A 23947-nucleotide genomic window follows, 5' to 3' on the forward strand; every position below is an offset into this window, starting at 1 on the left:
CCTCGCAGAAGATGGTTTCCGAGCCCTTAGCATAGTCTGCACTACAGAGCTGGAAAACCCCCTGGACCTTAACATGGCCGTCTCAACAGCCACGCCGTCAAAGACAGCCGAGTCAGATCCAGGTGAAGACAAGGACCCTGTGACAGTAGGTCCAGTCGTAACGGCAACCGCAGAGGAATGTCCACGGACAGCCCCTGGAGGTCTGAGAACCAGTGATGCCGGGGCCATGCGCGAGCTATCAACAGAAGCGTCCCTCCTTCCTGTTTGAATTTCCGGATTACCCGTGGAAGAAGGGAAAACGGAGGAAATAGATAAGCAAACCGGAACATCCACTGGACGGACAGAGCATCCACCAGAGACGCCTTTTCGTCTCTTGTGCGAGACCCGTACACCGGCAACTTGTTGTTATGCCGTGACGCCATGAGGTCGATCTCTGGAAGACCCCACCTGTCCACCAGAAGTTGAGAGACGTCCTGGTGCAGAGACCATTCCCCCAGATGAACGTCCTGGCGACTGAGAAAGTCCGCCTCCCAGTTTAGGACTCCCGGGATGAATACTGCTGATATGGCCGGGAGATTGCGCTCCGCCCAAACCAGGATTCGGGACACCTCTACGAGAGCCGCCCGACTTGGGATTCCTCCTTGCCGATTTATGTAGGCCACGGTGGTGGCGTTGTCCGACTGGACCTGCACGGGGTGACCTTGGAGAACCCGATGTGCCTGCCGGAGAGCATTGAAAACTGCGCGGAGCTCCAAGATGTTTATTGGAAGCTCTGTTTCCGCCTGAGTCCACCTGCCCTGGAACAAGTGTGGACCCGTGACTGCTCCCCAGCTCCGTTGTCAATAGGACCCAATTCACCACCCAGAATGAACGACCCTTGTTGAGATGGGTCGTCTGCAACCACCAGGCTAGGGACAGGCGAACCTCCGGAGTGAGCACCATCGTCTGGGACTTTAGACTCTGAGGCAGTCCATTCCATTTGGACAGGATCAACTGCTGTAGAGGTCTGGAGTGAAACTGGGCATATTCCACAATGTCGAATACTGACACCATGGAGCCCAGTAACCTCATCGCCGAGTGCAGAGACACACGGCGACTCTGCAGACAACAGCACACCCTCAACTGCAAGGCAGAGATCTTTTCCCCCGTCACAAAGATCCTTTGCTGTCTGGAGTCCAATAAGGCTCCGAGGTGTAGAATCCTCTGAGACGGGACCAGGGTGGACTTCTGCCAGTTTATTAACCAGCCGTACCGTTGCAGTACCGCAATTGTCAGATCCAAATGGTGTAGAAGGAGCTCTGGAGATCCTGCTACCAACAGAAGGTCGTCTAGGTATGGCAACATGCAGACTCACTGCAGCCGCAGGGAAGCCCCCATGACCGCCATAACCTTGGTGAAAACACGTGGTGCTGTCGCCAGGCCAAAAGGTAACGCCCGGAACAGGTAGTGAACGTTGCGGATTGCAAACCTGAGGAACTGTTGATGGCGTAAAAGAATAGGGACATGCAGGTAAGCATCCTGTATGTCCAACGACACCATGTAATCCCCAGGTTCCAGCGCCAGAATGATGGACCGTAGGGTCTCCATCCGAAACCTCGGCACCCGCAAGGACTTTTTGAGTGCTTTGAGGTTGAGGATCGGATGGTACGACCCATTGGGTTTCTGCACCAAAAACAGATTGGAATAGAAACCCTGGACCCTCTGGGAGAATGGAACAGGCACTATAACTCCAGCCTGGAGCATAGTGTGCAAAACCTTCCGCAGTTCCGTGGCTTTGTCCCGGTCTGATGGAAGACCTGTGGTGAAGAATCGGGATGGGGGCCTGTGCCGAAAGGAGAGGGCATACCCGTGAGAAACCACCTCGTAAACCCAATTGTCTGTCGTAGTCACCGAGCAACACTGGGCGAACTGCAGCAGGCGGCCTCCTACTCTGGGATCCCCCAAAGGGAGGCCCGGACCGTCAGGCCGCAGGCTTGTCATCCGACTTAGGGGCCGGACGCCTGGTACTCCAGGCCTGTTTCCGGGGCTTGGCCGATTTCTTGGGGCCAGCCTGTCGGGGAAAAGACTGTGCTTTAGGCCTACCCTGGGCCCTGTAAGGCCGAAAGGACGACATATCTGAACTGGAAGGAACTACAGCAGACGGGAGACAGGCAGATTTGGCTGCCGCCAGCGTGGCTACAATTTTGTCCAGATCCGGACTAAATAGGACTTCTCCATTAAAAGGCAAAGCTTCTAAGCCCTTCTTGGAATCAGCGTCCGCCTTCCAAGATCGCAACCATAAGGTGCGACGAGCAGCCACAGCTGCTGAAGAAATCCGAGAAGTCAGGGTACTGATATCCAAGGCCGCCTCATTGATGTAAGTGGCAGAGTTCCGGAGATTGCCTACCAACTCAGTCTGTTCAGCCGAACAGTCGGAGTCCAAAGACGCCTCCAAAATGTCCGCCCAGCGCTCCATAGCTCTGGCTACCCAACAAATGGCCATAGCCGGCCTGGCTGCCCCCCCCCCCCGTGAGGGAGTAAACGGACTTTTTTATACAGATCTCCACCTTACGATCCATAGCATCCTTCAAGGAGGACATGGAGGGCATGGGAAAGTGGTACTTCGGACCAGGCGTGTCACATGAGAATCCACCTGTGGAGGGGATTCCCACTTGGAAAAATAATTGTCCGCAAACGGAAAAGCCACCGCCAAGCGTCTCTGAGGCTGATACAGTTTACCGGGGTGTTTCCACGCCTCCTCTAAATGGTCTACTAACTGACCCGAAAGAGGAAACACAGTGGCGTCACCCTTAATATCCTTAAAAAAGGCATATTTAGACTTGGACACCGGAGGATCTTCATCCTCAATCACTAAAGCTGTGCGGACAGCCCGAATAAGTCCAGGAATATAAACCTTTGACTTAGCGTCCGACTATTTAGTACGGAGAGGTTCTTGGTCAGAAAGATCCAGAATCTCCCCATCATCAGACGTCCTGTAGTCATCCTCATAAGGAGCTGACAAAGATGCCAACGGCCGCTTATGTGGCCGCAACACAGACTCCCCTTGTAACGCGTCCGACAAATGCTGTACAGAACTTGTCAGAGAATTAACCCACGCAGGCTCCTGAGAGACCTGGGGAGGAGAAATAGGGAGACTGTGGGGTACCATCAATTGTCTCGGGAAACCCTGCATGGGTGACGACACCTCTGACTGCTGGGACAATCTCATCTGTGAAAACGCAGGCTGCGGAGCTAACTGGCCCACTAGGGTTGTAAGCGCTTTGGCGAAACAAGCCCAGGGCGGTTCCTGTACCGAAGCCGTGACAGTAATGGGCCTCGCCAATAAATAACACTGTCGACATCACAGCCCCTCCGCGCTACCCTCCCCCTCCGCTATACCTTGCACGTAGTACACATAAACTGGAGAGGGAAGTCACTCTCAGACATGATGGTAAGTATGTGACCCCTCTCACTGATACTTGTTAGTATAGTGGGAGAACCACCCTGCAATCACCGCACCGCAAGGGCTTTAGCAGAAGAAGAACAGGGACAGTGAAATGGCTGACAGTAGAAAGTGAAAGTACAGGCAGCAGTCGCTAGCAGAAGTCACATACAATGCAAAAAAATCAATTCCTGCACTATCAGCGCTGATCCTCAACTACACAGACACAGAGCCTGGTAGGACACAGCGCTGCATACACAGACCTGAACCAACGGAGGAGAGGTATGCCTGGTGTTGATTTTAAAATGAACCTCTATATACCCCTGCCTATACCTTTCTAAAATCCTTCCTATAAACCTCTAAGAATAACGCCAATTTGCGTACGCAGTCTGACCGCAAATAAAGACAGGAGTGGAATCTGTGGTTCCAAAGCACAAGTATTATTCAGGTAAAAGTTCAGTCAGTTACACGCAATTGATACATACACAATTTAGGCGTAAAAGGAAATAATACAGACCCAAGTACAGTATACATACGCTGCGCCTCTGGACACGGAGATAGGCATCAGTAAGAGACCTTCAGTTCATACAGCATTCAGCATGGACTAAAAAACCAGTATCCGGGCACACATATTTATCCCCCCCAGACTAAAATAGGACAATGGGGAAGTTTCTTGCTGATGTCATTGGTTCCCAGAGGAGAAGCATATGTTACAGCACATTTAACAGGCTGGTTCAAATAGACTCTCCCTGCCTCTAACAGGGGAATCTTTCTAGTAACGCCCTCTGTAACATTTAAACATTTTGGTGCTTGTAAGTTCTGCGATCCATAACTTGAGTTTGTATGATGCGATCTCTCCACCGATAACACCAGAATGCTGTAAAAAGCGTACGCATCAGAACAAAACCAAACACAACTTGCTTATCATGTATAATACCTTAGTTATCAAATACCTTTATTTCTCAGCATTTAAACTAACTTAACCAACTTAAATCATACATTTTGATGCTTATTGAACCTTATGTGTGAATATGAAATGTGTGAGTATTTGGGGTTTGATATAAAGTCATATTTAATGTGTGTATGAAGATGAGTGCATTTGTCTCTAACATTTTCTAGATAGTTCTACATGTCCTGTCAACAGGCCCTCCCACCTTTCCTGTGTTCAAAGGAAAGATACATCTGTCGGTCTCTTGTGTGAAAATGCAAAATATCCCAACTACAAGAGACAGACCCAAGGTGACACTCCAGCCCCCAAAATCATGTCATTGCAGGAAGCCTGCTTATTTATTCTAGCCAGACCACCCGTAGTGGGCAAACACTATGCAGGAAGCTTATCTACACAAGCCAGTTGTCACCTGGCCACTTGCTTAATGCAATACTGTAAAGCCATTTCTGGAATATATCCCTTATAATACGTAAAGTAACGAAATAGGCTTTTAGTGAATCACCGCAACATATGATGATGGTCACAGATGCATTCGCATGACGCTAATGGCACCATCGCCACATGTACTAAAATGTGAATCCATCCAAAATGGCGCCTAGGCGGCCACTTCGCAAAATGGTGTCTTGCGGCCAGTTGCAAGATGGTGTCGCTGCGATTCAATTTTAAACTGATCTTGTCTAAGCCAATAATCCAGCTTCGACACGGGGAACCCAGACCACGATGCCACCGATCATCAGCGTCCAGCAGCGCTCACCATGCTTCCAGCAAAGATGGCCATCGAGGAGCAGAGAGGAGGCCGGCCTGGGGGAGGAGCGCTGCCACAGGGCCAGTCAGCAGAGCAGAGAGGGCTGTGTGCAGCGGGGGAGGCGCCGGCTGTGTTACAGGGAAGGCGCGCTCCCCTGGCATGCAATTAACCCCTGGGATGCCGCAGTGCTTCCGCTCAGCCGCGGTCCGCTGTCCCAGGGGGGTAGTGGAAGCGCAGGTTAGTTACCTGGCTCCACGCTGCTGCCAGTCCCCAGGGAGCCCCCTGCCTGGGGACTCTGGAACATGTTTCAGCAGGGACCCACCGCGGGACCCTGCTGCTTACCTGCTGCCCCCTTGAATCCAGCCATGGTCCCAACATCTGGGGTCACCGCTAGCTGTGACCCCAGATGCTTACCAGCATCCCCGGCAGGGATGCTGGTAAGCATCTGGTACCGGCGGGGGTGTAGGGAAGACAGCATGGACATCAGCACTGACTGTCCATGCTGTACATCCAGATGAGCAGCCACAGCTGCTTGTGAAGAAAACTTCAGGGGCTAATCTTAGCCCCCCTCTAAACAGGTGCATCCGACTCCGGCCGGGCACAAAACGAAACTGAGATGCCTTGGCTCGGGGGCGGGGTATAGGAGGGGGACCCTAGTGCATCCTGGGAGGCTGAAAACTTAACTCTATGGTGCCCGATACCTGACATCATCACCTATACCAAGGTATCCTCTGGATACCCTATGGACCCTGATGTAGAAACCTGAAATATCATCAGTGTATTACAGTAATTGTCAGAGGCATATGTGACACGCATATAAACATAGTCTCAAGCTATAGTGCTGGCTGTTATATAACAGAACTGTCCCGAACTTCATACAATGATATTAGTTTCATGAGTGGTGGAAGGAAAAAGATTATTTCACATTTATATACGACAGGAAGATGCACAAATAGGAATAACTGTAACCATAAAGTATCCTTTGTAATATGTTTCCACAATGTCACCTAAAAGAAATATGATGGTTATAGAAATCTCAATGCGGATTATATAGCATATCTCCAAATGGAGAAAATTAGTAAAGGTACCCAGATAGGGTCCTCGCTGCCTCTACGGTCTCTTTGTCATATGAAAAATATATCATTGTATGAAGTTCGGGACAGTTCTGTTATATAACAGCCAGCTCTATAGCTTGAGACTATGTTTATATGCGTGTCACATGTGCCTCTGACAATTACTGTAATACACTGATGATATTTCACGTTTCTTCCACTCCAGTGTTGAGCAAATGCTGACTCTTTAATATGACTGTATTATTATTGTGCTAAAATACTCCGTTATTGCTAAAATATCATATGCAAGAAACACAACTGTGGGGACTACACAGCAACACTGTTGCTGTTTGTACGACCAAAACCAATTAGGTTTTCACATACTTTATCTTATATCGTTTATAGGCATGCAAAAAATGTTTTCTAAAAATTTGCCAATTGTCACTTTTCACTGAGTAAGGAAATCCTCTCTGTGATAGGACTCATTTATAATAGTGAATAATGTACTGATACAATAGAAGCGTATTTCACATCTTTCTCTTCCAATTTATAGAGGAGTCTGCATACTCACTTATGCAATGTGTGTTATAAGATTATTTTTTGTGTAATTTTTGTATTATCCTTGTATATACTGCTCCTTGGATTATCTTAAATCCCACATATTTTATAGGCTTTAGAATAAAGGTTATGTTTTAACTTTAACTCAGAAACCTATGCCACCTTATAAGAGTGCCCCCAACAACGAGCCTTCTTTTCTCTTTCAATACTTACCTGACTTTCTGACTCAGGGGAGCACCACCAACCCACTATACATACACAATATATGGTGTCTAATAATACCTCAAGTATGTTTTGACAACGCAAACATCCCTACTGTAGTTAGTGATAATAACTTAGGGATGTAACGATTCCATGCTTATCCTGTGCAAGCTCCAAACTTTTAGGGGAATTCAATATGGAGCGAAAACTCAGTTTTTTGCGTTAATATCGCACCTATGACGTCATTATCGCAGGTTTTAGTTTTACACTGTATTCAATTTCAAAGACTTTGCGCAGGTTCGAAAAGTCTTTGAAAAAAAAACGTGGATAACTTTTCACCACTGCATAGTTGGCGAAAAAAGTGCAGAATTGGGATTTAGGGGTTCAGGCTTAAAAAAAATAGCCTGCACCCCTGGGAATGACATTTTAAAAAGAACTGTATAAAAAAAAAATGTAAAAAAAAAAATAGGGACACCCCAAAAAATTTATTTAAAAATTGGGGTGAAAAAATAAAATGGGAAAAAAGTGTTTAAAAATAGGGGAATAGGTTCAGGGCTATTCTGTAAGTATGCGGCAGGTGTATTCTAGAATAGGCTATTAGCGGCAGGTGCATAGTTGCAGAATTTTTAAAAACTTATTTTAGGGACATAAAAATATGCTAGTACCCATTTTCATGTATCCCAAATTTGATGGGACCACTTAAAAAAACAAAAAAAATAACCTGTGCTCTTCTGCAACACTTCTTCAATGTCGGGAAAAACACACCTGCTGCGGCTATTTAAATCCCCGATTTTCAGTTGCAGGCTAAAACGGGGGTACCCATAGTGATCCCCCATGTTTTTAAAACTTTAGGGGGGTCCTACAATTTTTTCCAGGAAAATTTCGTAGTTTAATCGCAAATCCCACTTCGCCAGGTCCCGTTTTGGTAGCTTTTATATTGAATACTGGGATAAAGCGGGCGCGTGCCCGATACTTTATCCCTAGAAAATCTCCGATGTGGAGTGAAAAGTCCAGCACGGACTTTTCGCTCCCATATTGAATACCCCTATTTGTCTTTCTCAACATAAAGCAAAACTCTGAAAAGTCCAATAACACGTAGAAATGTATTACAGACAGTACATTTACCACATTACCAAAGATGCTATCAGAAGTCTCTCAGTGGCTTCAATGTCTGAGCACTATTTATTGAAGTACAAATATTCCACAGTCCATAGCAGCCAATCAAACACCTGCTTTTCAAACTGTCTCTAACACCCACCCAGGGACAGCCCACCTTTTCTAACATATATACTCTATAAACCTAATGAAATGTCCTGGATTACACTGCATTTGCCATTGGTGAGATAGTAATCCACTCTGACTTTTGACAATACAGTATGTATGCATGAAGCCTTTGTCACTAAATATACCCCTAAGCTAGTAACTGTGCACTGATGTAGTGCAGCAGGTGTTGCTGGGATGTGTACCGTTCTCCCACGCAGACATGACCGCATAGAGCCTTCCTGGAGCACACCATATAAAAGAAAGTAAACAACAATGTCTCACCATAGAAGGCATGGAGAACCTGCTGTATGCACAACGTGCTTTCTCTAACAAGTTCAGTTTTAAAAATTGCTTTTTTATTAGTCACTTCCAGATGGCACATCTTATTAGGAACAATATTGTATCCTACAGATTTTCAGAATAGATATTTGGGTTATATTTTAACAGCACCCTTTCGTTCTAACGGGAGCTGACCTATTTACTCTCAGAGCGGATAAGAACAATGCTGACATTTGTAATCTGTCAGACCCAGCGGCTCTTCCTCCTGCAAACTGAGCAGCGGTCCTGGGAAACCATATTAAGGCGCCATCAATAAACCGTGGTTTAAAACAAAGCCTCAGATTCCGTATATTAACAGGTCAGTTAAACTATACAAAGCTTGCAAATGTGCAGTAACCTATGGCAACCAATGGTTTAATATTCAGTTATCAGTAGTACAATCTATATTGGGTGAAACCAAATGCCCTGTTATACAAGTAATTATACTGACTGAATGGCACTGCACTGAGGGGCTGATTACAGATACCCGATAGTCGCACGTGCAGAATGAGACCTTGTGGGAGGGGCAGTTTGTGGGCGGGGAGGGGGTGCTGATGGCCTGAGTTTCCCATAACAGAGGCATGTTGCCGCCGTTGGGGGGGGGGGGGAGGGAAGAGGCCAGAATGTCCGTCGGTTGTCGGATATTTCTTGGCCTCTTTCCCTCATCTGCAATGGCCGGCCTCTGTGGCCCCCATGGGTCACTCAGCCTGCCGAGGACCACGCAGATTATCAACTGCTGCGTTCATGGACGCAGCTTGGATCATTATTGCATGCAAGAGGCTTGTGTGCAGCTTTGCAATTCCGTCCTGTGCTAAATCAGGCCCCTGCGTTTTGCTGGCGCAGTACTAAAAAAAACAAAACAAAAAAAAACAAGGGACAACAAGAATACGGGAAACTTTTGGCAAAAAGTAATATTTTGTAGGATTACCTTTTGTGAAGTATAACCTCCATCTAACAGGAGAGAAAACACCAGCTGGTATTATAAGCTAGGTGCACAGCTGACATATGAGAAACGATCTGAGAGATGGTGATCCTGATCACATCTAAGGCCCAGTGAACACACTACTCAATTACCTGTACCTGTTTTAGACAAAAATTGTCCCTGTGTGCTTAATTTTAGAGCGAGTGTGGCCAGTCAATGAGCAGGGCAGAATTAGTACTTAACCAGCTTTAATAAGCGTCATACAAAGTGTATTGTGTGTCATAATTCCAGCATATACAGGACCAGTGATCACAATAAGCCATTAGATGCGGCAGTAGGACCATCCTGCCTGAGCTGAACGTATATTTGATGTGGGCACCATTCCAGACTATTGGAGCAAATCTGGGAGCCTGGAGGAGCAGCAGAAGAACCTAGCACTGCCCTGGACATATATGTAGATATTGGGCTCTATAGCAGTGCATCTCTAACAGTGCATGTTTTCCAGGTCTTCTAGTTGGTGCACAGGTTATTTATTACTGGCTGATACATGTTAAAAGATCCACAGGTGGTGCTAATTATTTCATTTGTGATAATGAGAAGAACATGCAGCACTAGTAACAATCTACTATTTCTATTGTGGTCATGGTGTGGGCATAATGTCCAGGCAGACAGAAACCCCCCCTGCATTTGCCTATGTACACACTGTGCAATAAGTGGAGTTAACAGGTGAAAATCAGCTATTCAGCCAAATTATTACATAGTGCGTACTTACGGTCGTTCATTGCATCGTCCCATGTGCCGTGCAGAACAGCAGATGGAACGATGCTTAATAGAAGCGTATGGGATTCTTATCAGAGAGGGAACCCTCCCAAACATTCAGCTATTAATTTGATACAACCGTCTTCCAAACAAATATTGCATAGATAGCGTGCAAAGGATACTGTTGTAGCTTTTGCTTTTGAGTCATGGTCCGTGAGTTACTCATAATTTTATTTAAGCCTCCAGTCCAGCGAGTGGCCTCCTCCTTAGAGTTTGCAATCAGGTCAAGGTTCTTCCGATGGCCCTTAAAGATGATCGAGAAACAAAGATCGTCTGGGACATCCTTGGCATATTGCTTCATCCCTTCTGTCTCATGACCCAGACGTACATCTTCAATATCATCAACACTGACTGTCCAAGACAAAGGGAATTGTAAGTAGAGGCAGTACAAAGATACAGAAAGTGCCAGTACATTTTTAAAAAAAACCTTGAGAAACTCAAAAATAATGGTCTTTTTGAAACATTAACGACTTATTTAGTTGATTATGTTATGTACGAGTATTGTGCATGGAACATAGGGTTTTCAGAAAAAGGAGCTTCTCGCTCACAATGTATAAATTATAATAAATTACTTTAATAAAATGACTTGTGTTTTTATCCGCCTCTTTAACGTATCCATCGATGCTCGTCATGGTAACTGTACTAAACAAAGAATCCGGCTCAGCGACTGAGAATGAGACGCGCCTGTAATGTAAGTGCCAAACCGAACACCCGCTGCAAACGGAATGCTAATGCAACTATCCGCACATTCAGAGGCAGACACATCTGTGCGATCGCAACACTCCACCCGCCAGAGTTGCAATCATAATCACCAACAGCGCTTATACCTAACCCTTGCGACACACACCCAGGACTCACAATAGCAAGTAACTCTGGCTACACACCAACAAAACAGTTCTCTTGCATGAATTTGGATTGTTGGCACCCAGAAAACGCCACTTCAGTGGCCGCAGAGAAGCAGCTGAGATGTGTAAATTTGCATATGCTACTAATAACATTAAAGTAGATGACATTATTACCAAACAGCGGGAAAGCATTTTATGTCACTTTCTGCATTCCAAGTCTCCAGGTAACACATACCTATTTGTACTTCATTTGTCAATCACCTCTTTAAAAGGTTACAATGGTGGTCTAGAATACCAGATGTGCGTGTTAGCTGTAGACTGCATAACATTAGGGAGTGGAGTCAGAAAGAATGTCTCATACAAATGGCTCCGATAATAACAAAGTTGGAAGAAAGGGATAAAGGTAATTTGCCATGGCTTTTGCACTTTACAAATGTTTGTTAAAAATTGTAAAAGACAAGATAACAAAAAATTATGTTTTATTCATACTTTCCACAGGTTGTCCGGAAATGACCGGGTCTGTCTCCCTTTACACACAAACTCTTCAATTATTATAATAATTGCATTTAGCTGACCATAGCACACTGACCCCTATTATTGGGTCTTACAGAAGCCAGCCATAGTTCCACTTAGCATGTTACTACAAAATGAAGTTGGGACTAATCAAAGTGCTGGCTGTGTACAAATGGTCTGAACTGTAAATCAAAGTTTGTGTGTAAGGAGGCACTGGTGTTACAGCGCCATGCAGAGTAATATAGACATGACATATCAGGAAACAGTTTCAGCAGAATAAACAGTCTTTGGATGCAATCAATCGCCAAATTGCAATATATTATATATACACACACACATATATATATATAAGATCCACACATGCAAGCTCAGCAGAGCAGAAATGAATGAATGGGTGTAATGACATTGCAAACAGGAGAATTCAGCATAAGATGTGACAGGACGTAGAAAAAGGACATCCATGAGACAATGGAGGGATCCATTTAGCCCCGCAGCTAATTACGGCGCTGGCCGGGTTCAATTAGCATGTTAAGACCCAGAAGCTGACTTTTACCCACAGATTTAGGAGCTGCAAGGAAAAGTCTGCGAGTAAAGTCATCCTCTGGGGTATAACATAAGGGGAAAACCCACTGATTCCGTATTTTACGCCAAATCAATGGGATAGCGCACTTTAACCCCTATTTATTGTGCAGGGAATAGGCTACTTAACTGAATAGCTTTTCCCCACATGGTATGGTCAATTAGCTGCGGGGAATATCTCACGGCTAATTGAATTCCTCTCACTGGAGTAGATGACCCTCCCTGTAAGAGCTAACAATCTAGAGGAAATCTTACATGTTTGCTAAGAAAACCAAGGATTTAAAAAGCGTTAGGGTATTATCAACTTAGAGACAATAATGCGAAAATGTAATGTCTGTTAAGATTTCATACACTTCGGGACTTTTGGTGCGATAATTTTGCGTCTTTTGCCTATGCGCGTTCCCGTTTTTCACACTATCCTCATCCAAAAAATGTGATGCGGCATTCCTGAAAACTGTCCATGGTGTAACCTGCACAAAGTAAAAAAAAAATAAAAAATCTGTCTGTACCCAAAACATTTCACCTGGAGAAAGATGGTGAAAACTTTTTTGCCGCTCTTAGTCTACAGAGAATTCGCACGTGCGAATACCATGGCAATAGGATTGCATGATACGCATTTTGTGCGAGAAGATAGCACCGGTGAAAACTTTTTGCACAAATGCAGCTTATGGTGTCTAATTGGATAAGGTGCTTAAGATATTGGGCCTGATTCAGAGCTGCTCGCAAGCGGCTCGATGTTTGGCCACTGCGCATGTGCCGCGTCTAGCGTGCGCATGCGCGTGCCCCGCCGGGCAACTGAACTTCCCGTTTTGTAGGCGGCTAGGGGGGGTGGCTGCACAAACGCAGTCGTTCCCTTAGGAATGCCGGGCGTTTGTGGGAGGACCTACTGACATCACGTCTGATGTCAGTAGTGGACTTCCTGCTCTGTTAGAGTAGGAAGTTCACTTGGCCTTGCGGTAGCCGAGACCCTACCACAGGGTCTTGTCGCAAGGCCAATGGTCGCGATAATCGCCACGGTCTCCAGGTCGCTCGCACAAGCTGTGGGAGGTCTCCCACAGCTTGGCGGACGGCAGGAGAAAAAAAAAAAAAAACGCCCACAGACCCTGCGAGCTGCCTGCGGCAGCGAGCGTGTCTGAATCAGGGCTATTGTCAGAGGACTTATGTTAGTTTTTAATTGTATGTACATATATTTCCTCATATACCTATCTTTTTTTCCATCAAATGGCGCAAGACGCCTGGCGCAATTCCTGTGCTGTGTATCTGTCTCTTTATTTATGATCATTTGGATATTTATATGTTATTGTTAGAATTTAGTTTGGGATCACATGGACATGTGTTGTGGCTAGTCATTGGCCGTTTGGGAGCTTATAGCAGACACTGAGTGAAGAGGAGGCCCAATCACAAGCACAGCATGGCTACAAGTCTGCCTTTTAAGATTTGTTGACATGCCCTGTAATATCTATTGAAGTTATGTGAAGAAAAGAATATATGTTACAAAAAGTTGCTGATGTTATGTATATGCTACATTTACAAATTTCCACATTCAGGCCAAAAACAATAACTGTATGTTAATTAGATTAGCCAATCACTGCATCCTCCTTGGGTGTACAGTCATAGGCAAACCACACTGTTATGTGATCTGAAGATTAAATACAACCAGATGGCTAGATAACTGCTGTTTTGGATACTGTGTAGTGAAACTTGCTAAAGAACTAATGTTTCAGCAATAGTGTCAAAGCATAATGATTTGCAACTGTGTGCTCAATACAATAGCATTCACCTCAATAGGAGTACTTGAAAATGGAATACTGAGGACATCAGATGATTGTACCTGTATCACACTAGCAGTGCTGAACTAGAAGACAACAGATGTGTCATTGAAGATACAGTTGTAGTGTTCATTCTAGCACCCTGCACAAGTCACAACCCGTGCAGGTCCTCTTCCTTGCCTGGGGTGTCGCTCTCTGCTCTGGTGCTTCTAGCACACGCATGTCTGTATATCAGAAGTTGCATCAGCTGAGTGTGCTAGAAGCACCAGAGCAAAAAGCGACACCCCAGGCAGGAAAGAGGAACTGCATTAGTTGTGATAGGTGCATGGTGCTAGAATGAACACTAAGTTAGGTACATATATATTTGGTCACTGCTACAATCTTCATAACTTTGGCTCTGTACATTACCACAATGGATTTGAAGTTAAACAATGGAGATACAATTGAAGTGCAGACTTTCAGCTTTAAATGAAGGGATTGAACAAAAAATTGTATCAAACATTAATGAATTGCAACCATTATACACCTTCCCCCATTTTTGAGGGGCTCAAATGTAATTGGACAAACATAAATAAAATGTTCATTTTTATCGAGAATCCTTTGCAGGCAATGACTGGCTGACGTCTGGAACCCATGGAACACCAAACACTGGGCTTTCTCCATTGCTATGCTTGCCAGGCTTTTACCGTAACTGTCTTCAGTTGCTGTTTGTTCGTGGGTCTTTCTGCCTTTAGTTTTGTCTTCAGCTAGTGAATTGCATTCTCGACTGGGTTGAGATGATTGATGCGGCCATTGCAGAATATTCCACTTCTTTGCTTCAAAAACTCCTGGGTCGCTTTAGCAATATGTTTTGGGTCATTGTCCATCTGTACTGTGAAGCGCCGTCCAATCAACTTTGTTGAATTTGGCTGAATCTGAGCGGACAATAGGACAGCATATTTCTATGCACCTCCGAATTAATCCGGCTACTTCTGTATTCTGTCACATCATAAATAAACACTAGTGACCAGTGCCTATGGAAGCCATGCCTGCCCATGCCATCACACTGTATCCGCCATGATTTACAGAACATAGGTTATGCTTCGGATCATAAGTCATTCCAAGACTTCTCCATACTTTTTTCTTCCCATTATTCTGGTACAGGTTGATCTTAGTTTCATCTGTCCAAAGAATGAAGTTCCAGGACTGGGCTGACTTTTTTTTATTTTTTATTTTTTTTTGGCAAAGTCTAATTTGGCCTTTCCATTCTTGAGGCTTATGAATGGTTTGCACCATGTGGTGATTCCTCTATTTTCTCTTGTGAAGTCTTCTCTATGGTACATTTAGATAATGAGATGCCTACATCCTGGAGAATTTTCTCCACTTGGATGAAAGGATCCTGTCACAAGCCACCACGCTGCCAATCCTGTTTGGATCTGTGGTTAGCAGCATATTGTTTGCAGTTCCAGTCCTGGTTGCTGATGAGCTTCTGCACTAATTACTGCATGTCTGTGTGCACTATCAGGTGCACACTGATTGATTCTCCTGTCGGAACACAGCCCAGGTGCTCAATAATCTGTCATTAGGGAGACTTGCTCTGGTTGGGCCCTGTTTCTGTTAAAATCCAGACAGCCCTTCACTCCATGGCGGTGATAGCGTTTATTGTGTTCCAGTGGCATCTAGTCTCCTGTTGATCCGTCTAAGTTCCAGAGTCCAGCCCTGCTGTGTTTCCTCACTACCATTTGATCCATCCAGGCGGTCTGCATATCATTAGCTGTTGCCGCTTGTGTCATCGTTGCGGAACGGCGTGCATTCCAGCTACCTAGTGGGCCAGCGCCAGTGTCAACTTGGTGACATCGGACGCTGAAGTGCGGCCTAAGTGTGCAAACCCCAGTACCCAGGGTACACTGTTCTGTGTACTGCCACCAGTGTCATCCCGGCGGGACTTGGCGCACCTCAGTGTTCGATTGGGCAAAGTTGTGTACCACCGCCAGTGTCATCCCGGTGGCACTTGGCGCACCCAAGCGCCATCCTGCCAAGGTCACCAGCCCTCAAGGCTGCTACACAGCCTAAAAGCTGCATCACGGCCCAAAGGCCGCATCCTGCCAAAATCACCAGCCCTCAAGGCTGCTACACAGCCCAAAGGCCGCATCCAGCTAAAACTACTACCCAAAAAATGCACCTCGGCCCAACGGCTGCATCTAGCCTATTACCAGTCCTCAAGGCTGTCATACAACTCCGGGACTATTTACATTCCTGCTTTCAAGACTGTGCTGAACTAGGCTCCTAATTAATAATAATCATCCCTACCTAACATAACAGGACCTACGATCATCCACCACTGTTGTCTTACGTGGATGTCCAGGCCTTTTTGTGCTGCCGAGCTTGCCAAGTGAGTTGATGATTTGGCCACTGCTAAGGTTCCCGCTATCTCTCTGATGGATTTTGTTTTGTTTTTTGCAGCCTTAGGATGGCCTGTTTGAAATGCACAAACCGCATGCTGTGGGTTCACAGAAACGTCTTCCAAATGCCACAGTTGGTATCAACTCCAGACCTTTTGCCTGCTCTATAAAGGTAAAATGAAGGAAAAGCCCATAACGGTCTATGAAACGGCTTTTGAGTCAATTGTCCAATTACTTTTGGTAACTTCAAAAAGAGGGGGCTACATATTAAACAGCTGTAATTCCTAAACCCTTCCTCCAATTTGGATGTGTATACCCTCAACTTAAGTTTGCACTTTAAAACCATATTTATTATATAACTATAACTTTTATATGTTTTGGTAAACATCTACAATAACAAAAATTCTATCAGTGTCCAAATATATATGGACCTAACTGAATATACTAATTAATGATGAATTTGTGCTTCATATCCACAAAATTCGTGTTTGGTCAAGTACTTGAAAATATAGATTGCGGCGCCTGTAAGCTTAGTGACCGAGGCATCTTGCATTTTATCACAGTTATGTGTCTGCATATCCATCAATGCACATTATTTTCCAATCTGAACCACACTGCATAAATAAAAGATGATAATAATGTACACAAACATATCAGTAAAAAGATTACAAATCAAGTAAATCACTTTTCAAACGGTCTCATGCTTTTGTAATTATTTTTGCTTTATTTTTTTTAATAGAACATTATTTTATGCTGATTAATAGACTTGATATACAATCTGATTGTGACATTAGAGGAAAATATTTTTTCCAGTGCTCATCACTATTCAAGACCTCTCTTAGAGACATATATTATAATCCGCTCGGCACAATGTGTACTGTCTTGGGGTTTGTCTGACTGAGAAAGGGTAGATTTATGGTCACTTTCCGGGAAAATCATTAAAAGAAGTAGAATTAGGAAAGAAGTTTTCAGAGCATTGACACTGAAGGAGAAAGTAATGGAAAATCTTTTTTATTAATTCTTTAAGCTTCTTATATGCACAAGCAGCGTACAATTTGAAATTATATATTAAAATCAAGAGAATAAATCAAATGATGCTTACAATCAATCACTGTTCCTTTCTATGAAGAAAATATACTGATACTCACCTAAAATTACAAACTTATATAAAACACAGGGGTAGATGTACTAAGCCTTTGAGAGAAAAAAAAAAAAAGTGGAGATATAGAAAGTACCAGCCAATCAGCTCCCAACGGTCATTTTTCAACCACAGCCTGTAAAGTGACAGTTAGGAGCTGATTGGTTTATACTTTATCTCTTTCCAAGGCTTAAGACATCTATCCCATAGTAGCTCCGGATAAGTTTTCAGACACTCATATTTTATTAATTTATGAAATTATTTTACCGATTTCTTCCTGGTTTGTGGACCTAGTTATGGGAATTAAATATAAAATTCTACCCATACAAGACCACCCAGCAACTAATGTACGGTATTTAACTTTACTCAGTATAAGACCTAAATACAGTTGTTCAGTTATTTCAAGTGGTCTAGGATTAAGATAAGCTATAGCTAGAAGCCACATTTATGTTGCCACGTTTAAGGAGGCAACCTCAAATGTTCCTATATAGAGTTCTGCAGTCTGATCTCTTACCACAAGTAACATGAGTGAATGCAGCACCTGGGCATCAGTAGCTGTGAATCAATTTTGCACTGTTCACTATGGCCCTCATTCAGAGCCGCTCGCTATTTGCGGTCGTTCGTTCTAAAACAAGGGGTGGCTATTCAAATGAACCGTTCGCTAATTGCGGTCTGTTCACGCCTCTAAGTCTGAACGAGCGAACAAAACTTGCGGTTGTAATTTTGAAAAATACGCCCCCTTGTCGCTCGCACCATACGTCATGTCCACTATTTATTAGATTAATCGAGTACATCGAACAGCGTATGAACTGCTCGCTATTCTTGTGGCTGGTTTTTTCAACCGCTATTTTGCGAGCAGTTCGGAGTAAAAAAAAACCAAGTGACGTGGTCAATGACGCTGCTGTATTAATTATGCACTCCCTTAAAACGCCCGTTTTGAACTTTAAGCACGCCTGCGATCTAATTCCACACCCCCGTTTTCAAGCACCTTCCCCTGTTACCACCCACATACACCTCCTTCTGTCACTCAAAATAGCAGGCATTCGCTATATAGCAAACAAACGATTTTCGGCCGCAATGACTGGTTCGCACATGCGTATTAAAATCCGTACGCATGCGCAGATGTGCGAACATCGATCAGAACAAACGAGCGCCCGCTTACGAGCGGCTCTGAATCAGGGCCTATGATCCATGTTGGTGTTTAGTCTTTAGGTGCTAACTAAAATGCAAAATAATCCAGATCAACTAAAATACATCTGGAATGCTTTTCCCCTCTGCTTTCTATAAATAATGAAGACTGATTAACAAATTCAGGGATTATTATTTTGCTTCCCTTCCCACACAGACATAACCCATTTTCTATAAAATGAAGACTGCAAGGTGGTGCAGGAGAGCCATTGTAATAACAGATGCGTTATGTGGCTAAACATATCCCAGTCCCATAGTCCTGTCTGACATAATACAGGTCACATCAAGTTGCAGAGCTAACACAGAGGCTAATTATAGAGGTGTGGATTATTACACATGCATTTATACATCTGCTAAATACAAAGTCCAATCCGGCTGAAGCAGGTACCTTTGATTTTCTGTGTACAGATAACACACCCAATCATTTTTATAATACAGGAAATAGCTCATGTGATCTCTTATTCATATGACAGAAATTATGTTAAAGGCCATCTCAGGTATTGGGTAACATCATATTTGCCTACTTTTGAAAAAGCATTTCAGGGAGATTATGAAAGCAACACCTATTAGCGCTGCGGTAAAGTGGACGTGTACTGCTACATTTGAAAGGCATGCGATAAAACTGATTTGGGTACACACCTAAACAACCAGCAATCGTACCGATGTTCAGGGCGATTTGCCTTCACCCAGGACATCGCATGATTGCCGGTAGGCACTTAAAAGATGCAATGAACGACAGAACAATCACTGTTCTGTCCTTCATTAATATGTACAGCCTCACACGCGATATCGTATGATTGACTGCGCAGCACGGCCAATCACACAATATTGCATGCGGGAGTGCGAAAATCGGGCATACACACTGCACGATATGTCGGATTTGACCAAATCGGCCTGATATTGTTCAGGTGTGTACCCTGCCTTACATCCAAATGTAAATAAGCCCCAAAGCAGTTTGTAAAATCTACTTGTTGATGAAAACACACTGATACTTTTCAGAAAATGCATGTAGCCATAGGGATCATTGTGCCTTATAGCCAATGCAGGGACATGATAGTAATGATCCCATTTGAATGTATATTTCTCTGTTTTGTTTAATATAACAGCTAAATAATTAGGGTAAGATGCAATCAGGGAAATTGATAGACTCTTCAGGGAGTCAGTGAGATTATTACCATTTCAGGGGGTCTCCCCGACAATCAGGGAGAGTTGGCAAGTATGGGTAAAATGTATTCACCCCATTCGAATTCATAATTAACATGAAAAACATAACACGAGACCATTGCAGCCCAATGTAAAGAGGTAACATTTCCAATATATTGAACACGTATATCCTGATATTACAGAAGAATACTTCCTACCCTGGACAATTTACCAAGAAAAATCAGGGATTCCTGGTTTGATGATACTAAGCAATACATTTACAGCGCTGTGCTCTGGTGCTTTCCAAAACATAGTTAACTGTTACCACTAGGGGTCAGCACTGCTGGGATATTGGAGTATTGCTCAGCTGCCACAACAATATTTTTATAGATCAATGGGGGCGAGAAGGGATTATTTTGTCTTTGTTACCGCTTAAAATCATCCTCATCTCTGAGATAGGGCTGACAATTAATTAAGCCCCACAAATAGTATCTTTAAAACAAAAAACATGTCCTGTCATAGTTAAATTACTGAAGATATGTCACGTTCAACAATAATACAGGAGTAATGGTGCCTATTCACTAAGTGGTGAAATGGAGGACTACGAGAACAGTAAGGTCACCCACTGACGTATACACAATACACCGGCACAGGCAATGGCCCCAGAGACTGAATGTTATGTGCAACCGCTTTAAAATGAAACAAAGTCCTTATGCATTAGTTACCAGGAGACTGTTATGTACCATGCAACATAACAAAGTGTTGATGGTGTTAAAAATACAGGCAAATCAACAGATAGTGAATTGCAGGCAGCCAGCGAGAAAAGCTGGCCACACATCAGACCAACTTTCCTCCAACCATCCAGCTGTCTGTCGAACTAAAACGCATATTTTATTTTATATATATATATATATATATATATATATATAATGGGATGCCGGCGCTCGGTATCCCGGCGCTCAAAATCCTGACGCTGGCATCCAGTCAGGGTTAAAATACCTACACTTGTCTGTCAGTATTCTAACCCTCAACCTATCCCCACCCTGGTGACTAAACCTAATCTCTGCACACTAAACCTCCCATTTTAGTGCCTAACCCTCCTTCTAACCCCATGCCGGCATCGGGATTCTTACTGGAGTGATCATGAGGGGGGGTTGGGGGGGAGTGCGAGCAGGGGAGATTGTGCTGCTGTTTGGGGGGAGGTGTTGCTGACAGGGGAGACTGTGCTGCTGGGGGGAGGGGGGGTTTGCGAGGAGGAGATACTTAAAAATCCCTGGCTACTAAGGAAACTCTGTAACAGGCTCTGTGCAGGCAGCAGCAGAGAGGTGACACAGCAGGAGGTTGTGCTGCCCCCAGCCAGCCCCTGTGACATACTAAACATCCAACAGCCTGTGCCTGTCTCCTGACTATAGACATGGCACTGTACACAGCCAGCCGCAATGTGGAGGCCTCATACCTGTGGACAGTAATATCCTCCCTATTACACCACCGGCAGCCTCCCCCTCTATAAAGCAGCGAGTCACCAGGACCGGACCAGTAACAGCGCTGTATGGGGCGGGGTCAGCAGGACACATAGTCTGTACCTGGCAGGGTCATCGGGAGACAGGCTTCAGAGCAGCAGTGATGGACTGTCGCAGCCTGCCCCTAATCTTCTGCCTGTTGTACCACCACTGCTGCCACCATGGATCGTGGCCTGGCAGGGGCAGACCGATCCAGCACTATGACTGCCACAGCCTGCCCCTGATCTTCTGCTCGATGTACCACCGCCGCTGCTGCTGCAGGCGCTGATGACGGGACCCGCTGCTGCTAAAAGGGGAGTATGACACAGTAGGCGGACACTGCCAGGACATCTGCCTGCTTATCGTTTAGTTGGGGAAATCTTTCCTCCTACACTAGAACGATAGTTTGATTTTCACCAACTAGTTGGAATGACCGTTTCTGGCAGTTTGTCAGCGTGAGGGAGCAAACGGTGACTATCATTTGCTCCCACACACTAGACGATTATCATTCCATCCAGCCAACTAGTTGGCTGGTTGGAATGATATCGTCCTGGTGTGTGGCCAGCTTAAGGCACTAGATTTAGAGCTATGCTGACAGCTGTTTGCTAAATAAAGGATTGTGGTCATAACCAGTGGCAGATTTTACCTAGGAGCTGAATGGCTGCATCCTCCCCAGTAAAATCCACCACCCCAGTGACAACCTGACAGTGGCTTCCCATTTTCTGCTAAAACCATGCTAGACAGGCAGTCCCAGGGGAGGTGTTTACTCCTCCTGGGGCTGCCAGTTCAGACAGCAATGGCAGAAAGCCCTCCAATGGGAAGACACTCCCTGCTATCATAGCAGCCCTACCCGCTTCTAGGGGCTGCAGCTGACGCATTCCCCAGAACTTGGGTTAGTGAGTTGTGCGCATGAGCACATTTGAAGACCAGACCAAACAGCAAATCCAGGTAGGAGCAGTCGCTTATCATAACACCTTTTAGCATCAGAAACTGGTTCTTAATTGGAGCACATACTGCTTAAATATAAATGCCAGTCGGCTTTGTTTAACAGCTAGAAGACCACACATTGCCTAAGCCTTTCTAGACACTACAGTCACTGATCACAAATGGGGGCAGCAAAGAGGTTACAATGAAATAATCATCTATGAAAAATACACATTGACCCACATTTATGAAGTGCAATCAACGTGCCCCACAAAATAAGCCTGGATGAACCAACCAGCGTTCATCTATATAATAAGCGAGAAAGCGTGTCTGTCTGTCTGTCTGTCTGTCCGTTTGTCCTTTATGCACGGCCAGAGTTTTGGACCTAGCTCCACCAAATTTGCCAAGGTGGTATAGTTAGACCAGGATTAGTTTTGCCTAGGTTTGAACTTCGTCAGAGCCACACACTGTCACATAATCCCTAAAAATGGGGACAGTCTTAAATTATACAGGTTCCGGGGCTGGCCCAAGTGGATTCAAACTGGCAATCTGAAAAAAACCTGTGTGAAAGCTACAAAAGTATCCTTTTAACCTCACAGTCTAAGCAAGTGTCAAACTTTATGACTTATGAAAGTACACTGACACAGATAAACACACTAATACCACTTTTACACCGAGTGACCCGGCAATCCAACCCAGGTAAATAGCAGGGTTTAACACGGGCGTAGCCTGTGAAACCCTGCTGTGAGAACAGCGCACTCTGGGTCACGATGACCTAGAGCGTGCCGCATGCCGGCCGATTGGTCCGGCTTCAGCGGCGCTTGGAGATGACAATCTCCAAGCGTACACTTTCATGCCGAGAATGCAGACCCGACTCCGGTGTGAGCGGCGCTGACTCGGGAATATCTAGAGTTGGCGCCGGCTAAATTCCGGGTCTGATCCGGATAGGAACACAGATACACACACACTGACACAGAAACACTTTTTAAAAGTGGCCATATATATAAGTCGGGACCGGTATGAAAAACCGACAGGAGAAGCCAGACAGGAGGAGATCCTGATGCGCGCCGGCTGGTATTCGATATTCCGACGCCTATCTTAAGTCCCGTCGGGCTTCTCCTGCCGGGATATAGACCTGTTGCATTTAGTCCGCTGGTCTATAAACTGCATCCCATATTAGTCAGCCCTCTGCGTTTGCAGGCAATAGCGTAACTAGAACTTTGGGGCACCAGGCGCAAATTTGGGGCCTGCATGGCAGCAAATTACAGCACCAGCAGGCAGCGGCAGACATTACCGGCGCAATTTCAATCTGGCGCTGGTCGCGAGTCAATTGGAGATCGCGGACCGGCAGCCAATCAGAACCCACTACTGCTTATTGGCTGCAGGTCCACCAGCTCCGGTTGCCTGCTGGTGCGGACCGGCACCAATTCAACACCGCTGCCATCCGGAACCCCTCGGCGGCCCTAATTGGACCAGCTCCCCTTGTGTGCGTGAACAGGTGCAGGGGGAGCGGCAAGCCACAGAGGCAGCTCAAGCACCATAGAAGCTGCACTCCTTGCCCCCACGGTATTTATGCCACTGTTTACATGCATGTTACCAAATAGTGGGGTCCTTTTCAGGATCAGTCCCTGCACTGCACAGAGGAGATGTAATGTGCAGTGTTTTAACTTTACACCTCCTCCTCCATGCGGTGCAGGGACAGTGCAGCCAATTGCTATAA

General features: G+C 45.1%; 1 protein-coding gene across 2 annotated transcripts in view; it reads right to left on the reverse strand.

Annotated features, from left to right (window-relative positions):
• PLCD1 (phospholipase C delta 1) overlaps positions 1-23947 on the reverse strand; it is a 158920-nt gene that overhangs the window by 31455 nt on the left and 103518 nt on the right. For both annotated transcript variants that reach the window (XM_088446420.1, XM_088446419.1), the window contains exon 3: positions 10371-10599. In XM_088446420.1, the coding sequence (XP_088302546.1) occupies positions 10371-10599 (229 nt within the window). The remainder of the gene's footprint in view (positions 1-10370; positions 10600-23947) is intronic.

Source organism: Taudactylus pleione, unplaced genomic scaffold (genome assembly GCF_031769625.1).
Source record: "Taudactylus pleione unplaced genomic scaffold, aTauple2 ptg000398l, whole genome shotgun sequence".
In the NCBI taxonomy this organism is placed as follows: Eukaryota; Metazoa; Chordata; class Amphibia; order Anura; family Myobatrachidae; genus Taudactylus; species Taudactylus pleione.